The 17,996-nt window shown below is 39.7% G+C and overlaps 1 protein-coding gene across 1 annotated transcript; it reads left to right on the top strand.

Moving 5' to 3' along the window:
• The first annotated feature begins 8,011 nt into the window (after positions 1-8,011).
• LOC117515513 lies at positions 8,012-9,196 on the top strand. The gene has a single exon (XM_034176093.1). The coding sequence runs from the start codon at positions 8,175-8,177 to the stop codon at positions 9,153-9,155; it is 981 nt and encodes a 326-aa protein (XP_034031984.1). The 5' UTR covers positions 8,012-8,174; the 3' UTR covers positions 9,156-9,196.
• Positions 9,197-17,996: the final 8,800 nt, after the last annotated feature.

Raw genomic sequence — 17,996 nt, 5'->3', positions numbered from 1 at the left:
TATATATATATATATATATATATATATATATATATATATATATATATATATATATATATATATATATATATATATATATATATATATTGGTGGGGCTGGTAGTCCAATAGATTTCTCTGCCTAGCCCAGTACATGCATTCAATTGAACAGTCGTAAAATTACTACAATTCCACAATAATCATTTACAGTTTTTCTCAATTGCTAAGACACATTTCTTGAAAGCTGCTCTCCTTTTCTCTAAACTGTGAACACAAAACCCAATTTTCAAGCTACATTCACAAAACCCCAGACCCCAGACTCTTCTTGCAAAACCAAACTTTCACCTCAAAACAGTTCAATCTGTGCTCAAAATTGAACTATGTTGTCAAATCATGCCCCAAACCAATCAAAATTAGAAACACTGTAGAAGGCTGTAGAAATCATGTTTATTCTTCACTGTAGGCTAAATGCATGTTGCAAAACAACAACAAAAACCCTGTGCATTTAGCACTTCTACATAGTAAAAAAAAGTACAAATGACAGAAATCATGTGCATTTTGCACTTGTATACAGTAAGCCTACATAAAAATAAAACACAAAAAGTAAGTAAGTAAGTAAGCTTTATTTATATAGCACTTTTCACAGACCAAGGTCACAAAGTGCTTCACACGATATAAATAGACAATAAAAACAACACATACAAATATAGAACAATAAAATAAATTGACACTAAAATGCCAGTTTAAAAAAAAATGTGTCTTTAGTTGCTGTCTAAAAACATCCACAGAATCCAGTGAGCGAAGAGAACAGGGAAGCTCATTCCAGAGGCGAGGTGCCACAGCTTTAAAAGATCTGTCCCCTCGAGTTTTAAAACAAGTTCGGGGAACCATCAGCAGGTTCTGATTGGAAGACCTCAAACTCCTGCTGGAAACATAAGGCTGGATCAGGTCCTTAATGTATTCCAGTGCCTGCCCATGTAGAGCTCTAAAGGTCAGCACGAGGATTTTGTAATTTATCCTGTAAAAAACAGGGAGCCAATGTAAAGACTTGAGGACAGGAGTAATATGCATTCTCCTGTGGGCGCGGGTAAGAAGTCGTGCAGCAGAATTTTGCACTACCTGCAGGCAGGCCAGCTCTTTCTTACTGAGGCATGTAAAGAGACTGTTACAATAATCAAGTCGTGAAGAAACAAATGCATGCACAATCATCTCTAGCTCATTAAAAGCCACAATTTTGCATAATTTGGAAATGTTTCGAATTTGAAAAAAAAACAGTTCTTAACGAGCTGCCTGGTGTGATGTTCCAAAGACATCCCTCCATCCAAAATGACACCCAGGTTACGCAGGCTACCTGAGCCTGAAATGTGGAGGTTTTCAGCTTGAACAGGCTGATGACGCCGCCTGAGAGCGCTGCACGACGTCTCGCACCGTGGGAAGTCCTTAAAGCGACAGAATCACCTCAAAATCTCTCATCAGCCGTTAAAATTTTCACTGAAAACCAGCTTAATTTTTCGAACCGTGTCCACTTCGATGTGTCTCACAGGTTTAGAAAAAATTTTGATCAAACAACGCGCCAGTCTCTCAGCAACTTCTCAGACAAAGGAATTCCGACGAGGGGCTGGACGACTCCTCCCACAAGGAGTGCTCACAGGCGAATGACGTCACCGACAGGCGTGGAAAAACTCACGCATGCGCACGAGGGTTCAAGCATGTCTGACGTAAAAACATATGAATGAAATCCATATAGTTTTTGAAAAAAATAAAAAGGACCGTTACTTTATTGACAGCCCTCGTATAATGCGCCAAATCACAGCAAAAGCCGTCTCAAAGCGCCTTACATAAAACAAGTCAACATAAAATTGAATAAATAAGTAAAAATCAATAAAAAAATTCAAATACATAAATAAAAACAGAAGTAAAAGAATAAAACAAATAAAAATAAAAACTATTCATAAGAAAGAGAATAATATGAGATAATGTTTTCATTATCGGATTAACTTTTTAGATAACTTTAAAAACCATTATCAGACTAATTATCTTCCGATGAATTGTCGTCCAATAACTTTTAGACATAAATAAAAACAGAAGTAAAAGAATAAAACAAATAAAAATAAAAACTATTCATAAGAAAGAGAATAATATGAGATAATGTTTTCATTATCGGATTAACTTTTTAGATAACTTTAAAAACCATTATCAGACTAATTATCTTCCGATGAATTGTCGTCCAATAACTTTTAGACATAAATAAAAACAGAAGTAAAAGAATAAAACAAATAAAAATAAAAACTATTCATAAGAAAGAGAATAAAAATAGGTTTTGAGTCTTGACTTAAAAATGTCCACGGACTCAGACTGCCTCACGGTCACAGGAAGACTGTTCCACAGGGTGGGTGCACGATACGAAAAGGCTCTTTGACCTGCTGACTTCTTCTTCACCCTGGGAACACAGAGAAGTCCCGCATCCTGCGACCGCAAAGCCCAGGCTGGCACGTAGAGTTCCACCAGATCAGCCAGATAAGATGACGCCAGTCCATGAACAACCTTATAAGTCAATAACAAAACCTTAAAATCTGCTCTCACAGAGACAGGGAGCCAGTGCAAGGATGCGAAAATGGGTGTGATATGTTCAGACCTTCTGCTACGTGTCAGAAGTCTGGCGGCAGCGTTCTGAACCAGCTGAAGACCCCTAATGCTGGACTGTGGTAACCCTGAAAATAGAACATTACAAAAATCTAGTCTAGAAGAAACAAAAGCATGAATCAGGGTCTCAGCATCAGCTATGGACAGGATGGGGCGGATGCTCGCTATATTTCCCAGATGGAAAAACACAGTCCTAGCAACATCCCTGATGTAGAGGTCAAAAGACAACGTGGGATCAAAAATTACCCCAAAGTTCCTCATTTGACACCAATTACACACATAGTACACCAAACTGTACTGCACTGCCATTATCTTCAGCCAAACAGATCCTGGGTTCACAATGACACCCCCTTAACAGCAGTGGTGGGCACACTTCCGATAATCCAATAACAGATAATTATCGAAGATAATGTTTTCATTATCGGATTAACTTTTTAGATAACTTTAAAAACCATTATCAGACTAATTATCTTCCGATGAATTGTTGTCCAATAACTTTTAGACCGATAACGTAGCAAACGAAGCTGAACAGCAGCAAGCATTTTTAAAATTTAAAATCAGTTGAGACCTACCTGTTGAAAGTTTCTTAAGAGATGTATTGTTCTATTCTCTACAAACAGATGCAAGCTAGTTTCAGGAGAAACCACTCTACCCTCTGCAGACAAAGGAGAACTGGTGACCAAAAAAAAAAAAATAATTTCCTTTAACACCATACTGATACTCTGGCAATATCACCCAAGTCATCCAGAGGCATACATTTTTAACTTATGGTTCAAATTTGAACCAAACTAATTTTGGACAAGTTATTTTAAATTACTGTCATGCCTGAAGTTTTATAAAGTGAAAACATCAGATATACGAGGTCTATTAGAAAAGTATCCAACCTTATTATTTTTTTCAAAAACCATATGGATTTGAATCACGTGTGATTGCGTCAGACAAGCTTGAACCCTCGTGCGCATGCATGAGTTTTTCCACTCCTGTCGGTTGCGTCATTCGCCTGTGAGCAGGCTTTGAGTTAGGAGTGGTCCAGCCCCCTCATCAGATTTTCATTGTCAGGAAATGGCAGAATGATTTGGGCTTTTTTTCCATCAGAATTTTTCAGAAACTGTTAGAGACTGGCAGCTGGAATCCATTAGAAAAATTTATCTGGCTTTCGGTGAAAATGTTACGGGCTTGGTAGAGAATAAGGAGTGTTACTGTCACTTTAAGGACGGCCTCCAGCAACTGGTGGTGCGCATTCAGCCATCGACAGGCTGAATGACCATTTCATTTCTAAACGGATGGCTGTCTGGATCCGTGACCATCGTGTGCCATTTCTCTGGTTATCACAAGAGCTGGACATCAACCATTTTCCGGCAGATTTCACTTTTAACAAGAGATTTTGTCATGGAAAGCCGAGCGGAGGCTTCGCGCGTCACAATGGATTCGCTACTGGAGCGAGACAAAACCACCTCCGTTTTGGTCTCACACTATTGTCCAAAGAGAGAGAGAAAGGGGAGAAAATGTGTGTGTGTGTGAGTGAGAGTGTGTGAGGCGAAGAGCTGCCAAACAGTCAAATCCACAGCCGAGACTCGAAACCTTTCTCCAAATCCTCACACCTTGTCCCTGTTACGACAGTCGTCCCGCTCCAAAGTCCGAACTATTCACCGAAGCACTTTGCACATTTTTTCCTCACAGACATGAGCGCAATGTGTGACCACACGCCTCGGTAAAACAAACAAACAAACTAAAAACTCAGACTTGGCTCCATTTGTAAGAAGTGAAGCTGGGAGCTGGTTTTAGTTGGTGTCGTGCTGCTTCTTTTCCAGTACCTATCAAACGCCGAGCCGCCTATGTGAGCGCAGCCAGTGTGTGGCAGTTTGAGGTCGCTCCTTTATCCCAGGTTACCCCCTCACCTCCCAAAAACCGTCCCAAAGTTCTTTAACTTACTCCAGCAAAACACATGGAGACCAAAAAATACATAACCCAAATGTCGGTGGGGTTTTTGTTTCTGCCAAAAACAGCAGCACTTTGAACAAATCCAGGGGCGAAAAATCTATCGTGGGTCGCCCCAAGCCATTAAATTTGGCAATGCCGATTGGTTAAATATTCATTATTTTTCCTTAGCAACCATACACAATTTGTCATTTCGCTGCACTTCAAGGGGCTCTTTGAGTGATCGCCCAAGAAGAGAAATGATACACAGTAAAATCAGCATTGTTAGTTTTACACTGGTGATTTTACTGTGTATGTTCTGTCTGCACTGTTCAGTGAGAGTCAGTTGGTGGAAATGTTTTTTTAATAATTTAGATTACATGTAGGCACATACTATTAAGTAAAAGTGACACTGATAATACTTTTTTTAAAATATATTTTATCATTTTTCCCCTCCACATGCGGGAAGGCAGCGCCCGAGCGCCCCCTATGGGCCAACCATCACTGGACAGTAACCTCAATCAGATCAGTATACAAAAGCAGCTTGTCATGCATGTGTGTCTGGATAGTTAGTGGTTGGACTGATGATTATTAGGAGCAGGTATTCCTGTTAGCCAAACAGAGAAATGGATTGTTTCTTCAAAGAAAGATACTAAATTACAGAAGTTTCTGATTCAGGAGCACCATTTATGTTCCAAAACTCAAATAACATGGTCAGAAGTCCACAAAACCCAGCAGGAACTTTTATAAAAAAAAATTCAGAATTTTATTTATCCCTGGAGGGCATTTCAGTTCACAGTTACCCGCCTTATTGAGCCGTTTGAATAATAGAGAACAAACAAAATAAATACAAGACTTTTCATAGCAGCATACCAACAATTGCCCTCACCTGTCAGTACCCACAGATTAGATCAGCAATAATAATAACACTAATACAGTTTTACTAACTGTAAAACTCCCCTCAGTCTCCAATTTCAGTGCAGGCCACAATCAGCCTCTACCTCCCCACATTTAACAGCCTGATGGCTGAAGGAATAAATGAATCAGAGTATCTGTTTGTTTTCCTTGGGGGCGCATAATAGCGCCGCCCGGAGGGCATGAGAGAGAGAAGGTGTCCAGGCTGATCAGTGATTCCTCTGGCTTTCTGGACCATACGTTCCTCCCAAAGAGAGCTCAGGTCCCTCAGCTGGACTCCAGTAATCTTGGATCAGACTTTTACAGTCCAGTTCAGGCAGTTTCTGTCCTTTAATGGAAATCCATGAAACCAGCAGATAAAAGAAAATGTTAAAAGACTTTCAATGAAAGAATAACAAAAACAAGATAAGATGCCTCAGAAACACTAAACTTCCGCAACAAGTAAATCCTTTGTTGTCCACGTTTAACTATTGACTCTGTGTTCTGAACAAACTTTAGCTCAGAGTCAAACACAGTTTCAAGGGATTTATAGGAAGCAACAATTTGTACATCATCACCACGGATGATGCTAGCAACTGGTGAAGGCCCCCAGCCAGTCTTTATGAAGTCAGTTATCATTTTCTTTGCTGTTATGCACCGCGAGGCGGGGCATATAGCATCTGGGTTGTCCGTCCATCCTTCCGTCTCTCCGGCCACAATTCGTTCGTTGCAACGTAGTTCGGCACCTATTGCTCGCAAAAACTTCATAATTGGTGGGTACATGCCTTGGAGGAATACTTCACATGGGTTTGAAGGCCAGTGACCTTGACCTACTTTTGAAGGTCACCAGTGGTCACAGCTGTCAAATCCTTCACCGCAATGTAGCTCGGCACCTTTTGCTCACAGAAACTTTATATTTGATGGGTACCTGCCTTGGAGGAGTACTTTGCATGGGTTTGAATGTCGGTGGCCTTGACCTACTTTTCAAGGTCACCAATAGTCACAACTGTCAAATCCTTCTCCTGAAATTTGTTTGCCGCAATGTACCTCTGCACCTATTGCTTGCAAAGACTTCATATGTGGTGGGTAAATGCCTCGGAGGAGTACTTTGCATGGATTCGAAGGCCGGTGACCTTGACCTACCAATAGTTGCTTTTGTTCAAAGGCTACTGACTTTTTATCGTCACTGTTGGCCACATCCTCTAAAATAAATATAATGTCAATCTCCAATTTTTCCACTGTGTATCCCAGTTTACATCAAACACATGAGGATTCAACCAAATACCTACCCCACACATGTATATATTACTGCACTTTACATGGAAAATAGTACTGCGCGCGGGGCATTTTGTGATGAATGTCTCTAGTTTGAACATTAAGGTCAAGGAAGCTGTCATCACATTTAGCTGTGAAAGACAAAGAAAGTAATGTCGATGATCAAGTGAGTTACATACAGCGAATGAGCTCTGTGAGAAACTCATCATTTCAACTCAAAGAAAGACTAAACCACAAAATAAATTATTTTCTGATTGTTTAACAGCAGTTATACTGCAAAACTTAAATACACTTGTGTTCATTTATGTAATGCCAAATCACAAGTTAACTCAAAGCGCTATACATGATGAAGAGCAAGACCTTGCCCACACCATTAGCAAGCACATTGGTGACAGTGGGAAAGAAAAACCCCCTCAGTGGTTTTTGATCAAAGGAAGAAATCTCAAGAAGGGCAGACTCAGTGGGGTGACCATTGACTTTGTCTAGTAACAAGTCATCAAACAAATCATAACATGCAACAACAGAAAATGTTTCAAATTAGCAAGCCAGTCTATTTGAAATGGCAGGATAACTGGCTATGACACAATAAGATGCAGAGGCTACTTATGTAAGCCAGTGAGTCACTGTCCATTGCAGTACCAGGCAAGGCAGTGATGTAGTTACAAATCCACATAACCCGTGGAAAGAATATTTTTAACTTAAGCACACTTCTTCCTTCTCTCATGCATCATGTTTGGTCCCCCTTACTCAATTCTCCCGACTATATACAGTGGGGTAAAAAAGTATTTAGTCAGTCCCTGATTGTGCAAGTTCTCCTACTTAAGCCGGGTTCACATGGCAGGATAATTAGGCCGATATCAGACCCGATATATATATATATATATATATATATATATATATATATATATATATATATATACGAGGTCTGTGAGAAAAGTATCCGACCTTTTTATTATATGCAAAAAATATATGGATTTGATTCATATGTTTTTACGTCAGCCAAGCTTGAACCTTCGTGCGCATGCGTGAGTTTTTTACCACTTGTTTGTCATCATGCAAACAGCAGATATGCTTATGGAATTCCAGCATCGGTCTGTACACATAAGAGTCATATGATCCTAAATAAATGTTATTGTGCAAACGAGCAGGAAAATGTCGCCACATTAACCTAACCTTTGTCTCTAACCTTTGTCAGAGAACTGAAAGTAGACGCTTGTCTCATACGATTTACTTCCTTCTAAGGATTTACTTCCCTCATACAGTGTGACACATGCCCTCTGCCAGTCCACTTAATATTCTAGGATACAAACATATCTTCTCATTTTGGCAAAACGTCTCAGCCGGGACAGACAGGACTATCATCTGTTGAACTGATCGAGGAATTACAAAATAGTTTCTACAGTTCAATACTGCGATTACTTTCAATAGAATCAACAAGAACACTTTGGACTGGTGAGAAGAGTCATCATGATGTGTTCTGCTGCCGCGCTTGGTGCCGTTGTTCTGTGGATAACCGCCAGCTTCTCTACAGCTAACAAGGGAGCCTGTGACGTCTACGCTGCATCTGAACAGAGTGTGACGCTGCCTTTTGTCTATGGTGCACTGACAAACTCTCAAACATTGAGATGGACACATAACAATGCCATCATTTTCTACAGGGAATCAGGCAGCGTGTCGGTTGGAAAGCCCACAGACGTCTCTTCAACTGGATCGCTTCTGTTGAAGAATGTGAAGGCTTCAAGTTCTGGATTATACAAAGCAGTTGTCCTCCATGCAAATACAACAATAGCTCAAACATGGAGTGGTCATTTGTGCGTGATGGACAAGGTACCACAACCCCAACTCAGTTATGTGTGTGACTCAAAGTCCAACACGGCTACGCTGACGTGCTATGTGGCTAAACCTCAGGGCTTGACCTTCTCATGGAGCCTCAATGACAAGACCTTAACAAGTGAAACAAAACAAGTTCTCATCATATCGCTGAAGAAGCTGACAGAAGGGAACTTTTCCTGTGGTGTTGCAAACAAAGTCAGCGAGGACAAAAGCACCATGGTTCATGTGAAGTGTGAAGGTCCAGCTGTGCTTTGTTTTGCACCTCAAACTGTGATGGCGGTGTTAGCAGGCGGAGCGGGATTGATTCTGTTTTTGCTCATCTTCATCACCGTCATGTTATGTGGGTCACGCAGGCGGAGGAAATGCGTAATGAGCCCCAGCAATGAAGGTGACGTCAGGATGTGTTCCCTGAACCAGCAACAAGCCGTTCACATCAGCCCGGACTATGAGACAATGTGCCCTGGTGAGGGTTCACCAAGCCCGAGCCCCAAACCTTCACCGAGGGCCTGTTACTGCACAGCTCCTCAGCCTGAAAGCAGGAACCAGCAGCTACCAGCAGGACCTTCACCCGTGCCCAAACCGAGAACGAGGAACCCCCAGGCATCAGTTCTCTAAACGCTCCCCAGTTTTTACTTTTTAAATATGTATTGTTGATGTTGTAGAAATGAAACAAAAGTCTTTTTTCTTTTCTTTTTTTTTTGGTTTTTGAACAGTCAAACTATGGAAACACACTTCTGATACTGTTGTCCTCATGCTACCACAATGAATAAACTGGCTCATTCTGAATTTGTTTTTCTGTGAACTAAAAACCATGTAAAAACAATCATATATTTGGTATTTTTCAAGTGATTAACAAACATCATACTAATGACAAAGTATTATTATGCATCAGTGTACTCATTTACTGCCCACAATCCAGTTTTATTAAACTGTTTTAATTGTTCTAATAACGTGGCTCTTTCTCAAGAAGTAATATCAGATATTCTATGTCAAGTCAAACTTTTTCAACAACTTCAACAAAAATCATTTTAAATAGCATGCCTTGTCTTTTATAAACAATAAATAATGTCTGAAAATGGTTTCCATAATCATAAATAGCTAATGGTTAGATATTTTAAGTTGATGCTATATTTGAACAGGAAATCATCACTGAAATGCTACATATTTTTCCCCAATAGTGTCAGCAACACACAGCATTACAAAAGTTCAAATCAACAAATTATGTTACTGCCACTAAGTGGTGCTGATAAAGTATAAACATAAAATCAGGAAATGGCTCCTGGGAGAATATTATGTACATTTTCCCCTGACTGTTCATATTTAATTAAAAAAGTAGAAATTCATAGACAGAAGACAGTGTCACAGCAATGTGAAAAAAATCTACCTTGTGATTTTAGTTTGTGAAATGATCTGAAAATGTGCAAATTTGAAATATTTTGTCTGGATACATTTAAAGGGTCTCTGCCAAGTCATGACATTTTTACATATTCTTGAAGAATAAAAAAGCTTTTTCTACATGCCGTCTTCGGTGTGTTTGTATGTGTCTGAAAAAATTATTTCAGTGGCACAGCGTGCCACATTAGGACATGTGCACACCAAGCTATATTCAATATTAGCCTAATTCTTTTACTAGTAAGCTGATAATTTCTTAGGTTTTATATGTGATGTATTTGTTCTTTTTTTTTTTTTCTGGACTTGGCTTAAGCTCAAGAGTTTGTTCTAAAATCACTGAAAATTAAGTTCCTGTACAGTCTGTATATATTTAATAATTTATAAGTCAGTTTCTTGTGATTGCTAATTCTTCACATTTAATTCAAAGCAAATGATTGCTAATCTTTATCTGAAAAGCTGTAGACCCACATGGGATGGGAAAAAAGATTTCTAAATAAAAGTAAACTTCTTCTTCTATATCTCTTGTCAAATTTTATCAGGCATAATAGTCAAGAAAAAAAAAAGAATATGCCAAATGGAGACTTTAATGTCTAAAATACACATACAGTACATCTTTAATCATAAATTGTATCACATCTGGTCGACTTTGAATGGACAGAAGTCTGAACAAAAAACAGGCTGTTCAGTTTACATGCATATGTAGTGTTCAGAATAATAGTAGTGCTATGTGACTAAAAAGATTAATCCAGGTTTTGAGTATATTTCTTATTGTTACATGGGAAACAAGGTACCAGTAGATTCAGTAGATTCTCACAAATCCAACAAGACCAAGCATTCATGATATGCACACTCTTAAGGCTATGAAATTGGGCTATTAGTAAAAAAAAAGTAGAAAAGGGGGTGTTCACAGTAATAGTAGCATCTGCTGTTGATGCTACAAACTCAAAACTATTATGTTCAAACTGCTTTTTTTTTTAGTAATCCTATGAATCACTAAACTAGTATTTAGTTGTATAACCACAGTTTTTCATGATTTCTTCACATCTGCGAGGTTTTTTTTGGTCCATTTTGAAGCATTGGAGATCATTGGAGATGAACAGCCTATAATTTTTTGCACCTGCGTATAAATTTTCCCCTCTCCAATCAACTTTTTAATCAAACTACACTGTTCTTCTGAACAGTGTCTTGAACGTCCCATTTTCGTCAGGCTTTCAAAGAGAAAAGCATGTTCAACAGGTGCTGGCTTCATCCTTAAATAGGGGACACCTGATTCACACCTGTTTGTTCCACAAAATTGACGAACTCACTGATTGAATGCCACACTACTATTATTGTGAACACCCCCTTTTCTACATTTGTTTTTTATTTTATTAACAGCCCAGTTTCATAGCCTTAAGAGTGTGCATATCATGAATGCTTGGTCTTGTTGGATTTGTGAGAATCTACTGAATCTACTGGTACCTTGTTTCCCATGTAACAATAAGAAATATACTCAAAATCTGGATTAATCTTTTTAGTCACATAGCACTACTATTATTATGAACACTACTGTATGGGAAAAAAAAATGTCAATGTTCTGTTTTTTCAGGTGCTCATGTGAACACAGTCAGCCGATGCCACTCGTGATCGAGTCTCACTGTTGTAAGGAAATTTCTGCTGTCTTGGCGGAGATGCAACATGGTGGCGAAAATCCTCAGTGTGTCACACAGCTGGCGAGTTTCTTGATCGTGTGTTTGGATGCAAATGTCCTCAGAGTGGCACACTATGCCTACATCGATCACCATGGGAGGCATGATGCTCCACAGTACAAGAAAGCACATAATATAGTTATCAAGTTTCATTTACATGGTTTATAGAAAAAAAGTAAAAATATTCAAATACAAAAAGTATGAACTGTTATTGTGAACATAAATCCATGCTATTTTCTTGTTGCAGAAAATATTGTCATATCACAATTTGTGCGGTTGTGCTGGGGACACTTAAGAAGGCACAGAAGGGTGCCACTACCAGCTTGTGTTGTATTCAAAATAAGGAGTACTTTTCCATCACCATTAGCCGACTACACTGGCTTCCAGTTTCCTCCTCTGGAGTGAGGGGTCGGGCTCATCGGTGGTACCTGGTCCACTTGGCAGCATCAGCCTCAGCTTTGTCTGTTCACATTGGCTGCTCAGTGGAGGAGGATCATTGGTGTGGATTTCTGGTCTGTTTGGTGTTATGCAGAGCTCAAGAACCTCTTTTACTATGTCGCTCACATAGACTGAATAAAATGTTTAACAAATTGTAAAACACTTCTTATTTCAATGGACCGATGTTTTGGTCCATTGAATTGATGTCCGTAATAATTCGGCTTTCATATAGTTAATATACATCCAAAATAAATCACATCTGGTGGTTCTTCAGAAACCATGAAATTCACATACTGCTCAAGTTTTTTTTTTAATCAGTTTATAAGCCACACACTCACCCTACGACGGATCAACTTTGCAACAGCTGATGACTTGCGCTCTTTTTCCTTGGGGAGCTCAGTCTCATGCTGGCCTGCTGAAACCTCTGCTTTCCTTTTGAATATTGTTGGCTGCAGACATGCGAACTTGGAGTTGGATGCCGTTCTGCTCTGGTCCTTTGGACCTGTTTTATCCACTCCTTTCGCAGTTTCTCATCTTTTTGAAAAACATGCAGACTCACTGTGTCACTGGGATAGTTAGAACAACCCGCTGCTACACATCTTTTTGCATTTTCATGAAAATAACTGGAAAACTACAGACTTGCTACACTCATGCTTGCTTCGACTTGCTTTGTTTACTGTCCAACATATCCGATGCAGCGAAAAAGTAGGTCAAGCTTGGAGGCGTTTAAAGACAAATTCTCATATGGGTGACGAGACGTCTAAATCCTTGTTCAATGTAATTTTATGGTGAAAAAACAAAGACAGCATGTAGAAAAAGCTTTTTTATTCTTCAAGAATATGAAAAAACGTCATGGCTTGGCAGGGACACTTTAACATCGACACTAAAGCTGCCTTTTCATAAAGGATTTTTTATTAAAACTTGCTTGTCTGGAAGAAATTATGGGGGGTGGAAAAAAACAGTAGAGGAATGGATTAGGTAAAACAAATATCTCATCTCCGATGAGTAAATGGTAATCCACAGATGAAAGTATTCGCTGTTTGGACTAATGCTGTGTGACAGCCACATAATGGAATCCCCCTGAACATCATCGCCTAAAACTTACAAGCCAATGTCATCTTTTGTCAGGCCCCCGCTCCTCTCCTGTTATGTTTACGTAGCTGAAATTTCAGCCCCGTCAACAGGGATTTGGCAGCAAAGCTGCCTCTCTGCTCCTGGAACAATGGATTTTTCTTTCTTGAAGAAGACAGTGACTTGGCTGGCAACATGCCACATCACTTCCCCTCATTAACCAAGTATGTGCATTATACACAGTACAGTATGCCATCATCAACCACTGTTCTCATATTTCATGACATGACCTAATGGTGCATATCTCAGATGTTTAACCAGATTAATCCTTGGAAAGGAAAGGAAATATTTCTGGAATGTGTTTAATCAGAACACAGAACCTTTTAAGTGTACGTGTCCAGGAAGGGTTTATTACCATTGACAAGTATTTATGCTAACTGTACACCAGATCATTCTTCATACAGCTGAAGGTTGGAGAAAAACAGTTTAGTCAGAGTGATGGCGTTTTCGTCAAATTTGGATCATCTGTGATGTGCGGTAGAGGGCTCTATCTTTAGAGTCTGTCATGCACAGTCTGAAATGTAAAATGCAGATGCCCTTGGGACATGTGACCAACTACACATTGCTAGTGTTATTACTATTACTGCATGAAATCTCAATGCACAGTAGGCTACTGGGTGCAAAGGGGTTGGATTCAGTAACCTATCCAGCATGTAGGCTCCTCAGGGTTGAGAATGGCAGCAACAGGCAGCGCTTACACTTTACCTGCCTACGGGAGATGTAAGTGATGGCTTTCAAAAGGTGAAGATGAACCAGTTGTATGCCTGGGTAGTTGCCACCCAGAACCCAGAAGAGTTCTGTGGTGTGGTGAATGTAGCAATAAGCAGCATCAGAACATGGTCCCGGACTTCTACTGTGCTTTAAGGTCTGTGAGCATTGTTTAAGTGCAAAATGCTGGACGTGTAATGACTGGTATAACAGATGGACCAACACGTGTTGCCTGCACTGTGTGAAGATTTCTCACTGACCACTGTGCATTAGTGAATTAATGGAAGGATTAGGAAGGACATAGAGAGACACATCACTTGTAGCAATGCTAAAAATAAGGTAAAAACTGTTCAGTTTCACACTGTGGTGTGCTCTGGTATTTTATATACATGGAGGAAGTGTGAGTTGTTCTTTTTCTGATAGACACTGATAGGGATGGGTATCGAAAACCGGTTCCTGTTAAGAATCGATAAGAAATTATTACATCCACCGACATTAATAGCCTTTTTGCTTAACAATTCCCTTATCAGTTATTCTTTTATTCACATTACGCCGGAGCTAGCTGGCAGGGGGAGATAGCTCCGACCGCTCACCATGACAGAAACACGTTTGTTTTTGTCTCGCACATGCTCCACTGAGGAAATGAGATTAGCTGCACAAACAATGGGAAGGACTCTGAAGATTTACCCAGACTGACAACAAATGAGTAAATTAAAGTACTTATGCATTTTTTTGTGGTTTTGTGAGGCATTTTGTGAATGCAGAAACGCGCTCCTGTGATATAAACCAAACACGTCCTCGCGAACACTCCGCTGAGGAAACGCAATTAGCTGCACAATCAGTGAGTCTGAGTCATTGGACTCGGACTCATTGGCATTAAAACAAATTCCTCATTGGCGTTAAAACACATTTCACACACCTCATTAAGTATTCCATTCACAGTATCTGTCAGCACCAGTTTTCGCCATCTGTACTCTTCACCTTTTTTTTTCTCCACACACTTTATTCACATGTAATTTGTGGCCTGTATCTGCACAGTCTGCGGCCGTCTGCAATGCAGCAAATCAATTTCACATCTCTGCTGAGGAATCAGGCAGCTGCACATTTCTTAATGGAGGAAGAAAAGTTTGCAGACGTCGACAAGATTCCAAGCCTCAGACACTGACGGCTGGGGCCAAAGCAAAGCCTCGCCTGGAGATGTGTCGGAAACACAAACTGTGAAGCAGCTCATCTGCAAACAGTCTGTTTGACACTGTGACTCAGAACAATATGCAGAAACCATCAACGTGCAGTGTTCTAGTGATATGAAGAGGAAACTGCTGAGAGGAAAGTGGCAGGAAATGAAAGTGGGGAGAGATGTAAAAGCACAGTAGACACTTGGAATCATGAGAGATTAAAGCAGGGATTTTCCAGCTGCTGGTATGAATGGTATGAGTACGCCTCTTGTAATGTTTTGCACTTTCGTCTTTGTACTGATTTATTAATGTCTAGCAAAATTGGTTGGCCGACATTTGGGTGTTTCGGAAAGTGAAGGCCATTAGTTTGTACAACTATGACAACACCACATGAAAGTACTGTCATGGTAACAAGGGTGATGTATTGAATCGATGTTTATGAAATGATTTGTTCTATTCATAAAGCAGTTTCTTAGCCTGATTGTTGCAATTTTGCCAAATACTACATCTGCTTTGGCTGAATCACAGATTCTACAGCCAATCTACGTTTATTTTTTGTCACCTTCTACATGGATGACTGAAAAATAACCGTTCTGATTTTGAAGCGAAACTACAATAGTTATGATCAGAAGTCTACGTACACTCATCAAGGCCATGAAGGCACTGGCAATATTGGGGTTTGAAATATTTCTTTGGACAGTTCAAGTGTGGATCTGGATCTTCAAAACCAGAACCTTGTGGGTTCACATCTGAAATCACACAGAGCTTGAATTTTGTGATGCAGAACAGCTGTTGGTTTTTGCCTGTTTGATTCTGTTCCTGGTCTTTTCGGAGTACCTGAGACAACTCTTGCACTTTGGATAGACTTTGGGATCATCATGTGAAGAGGTGGGATCCAGGATATCCCAAAGTTGTTTGATCTTGGAAATACAACCCCTGGCAAAAATTATGGAATCACCGGCCTCGGAGGATGTTCATTCAGTTGTTTAATTTTGTAGAAAAAAAGCAGATCACAGACATGACACAAAACTAAAGTCATTTCAAATGGCAACTTTCTGGCTTTAAGAAACACTATAAGAAATCAAGAAAAAAAGATTGTGGCAGTCAGTAACGGTTACTTTTTTAGACCAAGCAGAGGAAAAAATATGGAATCACTCAATTCTCAGGAAAAAATTATGGAATCACCCTGTAAATTTTCATCCCCAAAACTAACACCTGCATCATATCAGATCTGCTCGTTAGTTTGCATCTAAAAAGGAGTGATCACACCTTGGAGAGCTGTTGCACCAAGTGGACTGACATGAATCATGGCTCCAACACGAGAGATGTCAATTGAAACAAAGGAGAGGATTATCAAACTCTTAAAAGAGGGTAAATCATCACGCAATGTTGCAAAAGATGTTGGTTGTTCACAGTCAGCTGTGTCTAAACTCTGGACCAAATACAAACAACATGGGAAGGTTGTTAAAGGCAAACATACTGGTAGACCAAGGAAGACATCAAAGCATCAAGACAGAAAACTTAAAGCAATATGTCTCAAAAATCGAAAAATGCACAACAAAACAAATGAGGAACGAATGGGAGGAAACTGGAGTCAACGTCTGTGACCGAACTGTAAGAAACCGCCTAATGGAAATGGGATTTACGTACAGAAAAGCTAAACAAAAGCCATCATTAACACCTAAACAGAAAAAAAACAAGGTTACAATGGGCTAAGGAAAAGCAATCGTGGACTGTGGATGACTGGATGAAAGTCATATTCAGTGATGAATCTCGAATCTGCATTGGGCAAGGTGATGATGCTGGAACTTTTGTTTGGTGCCGTTCCAATGAGATTTATAAAGATGACTGCCTGAAGAGAACATGTAAATTTCCACAGTCATTGATGATATGGGGCTGCATGTCAGGTAAAGGCACTGGGGAGATGGCTGTCATTACATCATCAATAAATGCACAAGTTTACGTTGATATTTTGGACAATTGAAAGGATGTTTGGGGATGATGAAATCATTTTTCAAGATGATAATGCATCTTGCCATAGAGCAAAAACTGTGAAAACATTCCTTGCAAAAAGACACATAGGGTCAATGTCATGGCATAGGGTCAATGTCAATGAGCAGATCTGATTTGATGCAGGTGTTAGTTTGGGGGATGAAAATTTACAGGGTGATTCCATAATTTATTCCTCAGAATTGAGTGATTCCATATTTTTTTCCTCTGCTTGGTCTAAAAAAGTAACTGTTACTGACTGTCACAATCTTTTTTTTCTTGATTTCTTATAGTGTTTCTTAAAGCCAGAAAGTTTCCATTTGAAATGACTTTAGTTTTGTGTCATGTCTGTGATCTGCTTTTTTTCTACAAAATTAAACAACTGAATGAACATCATCCGAGGCCAGTGATTCCATAATTTTTGCCGCCAGGGGTTGTATGTCCATTCAAGTCACAAAATATTATTTTGTCTCAATAGCCATCTAACTGAAGATATTTTCACATTAAAAGCTATTACTGGTACATTTACAATTGAGCATACCAACAGCTCTTTTTCATGCTCATTTTGACCTCATGGTACCATAGCCAAACACTGTGTCAAAACAATGCAAAGTGTTATTTAAACACAACATGTGCAGGAAAAAGTTGGCAAGGATTGGTTTTGTAATACTACTCCAACTAAAGACCCCCATCACACATAGGCTGATTGAGGTCAAATGGCGTCGGAATGGCACATCCACCCACAGTCGAGAAGTGTCGAGGTGTGGTCTGAAGATGGATGGACAGCAGTCTCTGAGCAGTCTACATAGTTGGTCCCATTCGCTCGGCTGTCCAGAGAGTGTTGCACATGTTCAAGACACTCTTGGCGCCGTCGAGATGGGACACCCATCTGACAGCGGTCTATGTGCAGTTTGTGCATCTTCTGTTCGCAATCT

This window comes from Thalassophryne amazonica, chromosome 8 (genome assembly GCF_902500255.1).
Source record: "Thalassophryne amazonica chromosome 8, fThaAma1.1, whole genome shotgun sequence".
Lineage (NCBI taxonomy): Eukaryota > Metazoa > Chordata > Actinopteri > Batrachoidiformes > Batrachoididae > Thalassophryne > Thalassophryne amazonica.
Note: the sequence above shows the minus strand (reverse complement) of the source record. Positions and strands in the feature narration are given on the sequence as shown.

Excerpts from the sequence above, each read along its gene's own strand:
- LOC117515513 (XM_034176093.1), top strand. The coding sequence starts at position 8,175 with ATGATGTGTTCTGCTGCCGCGCTTGGTGCCGTTGTTCTGTGGATAACC.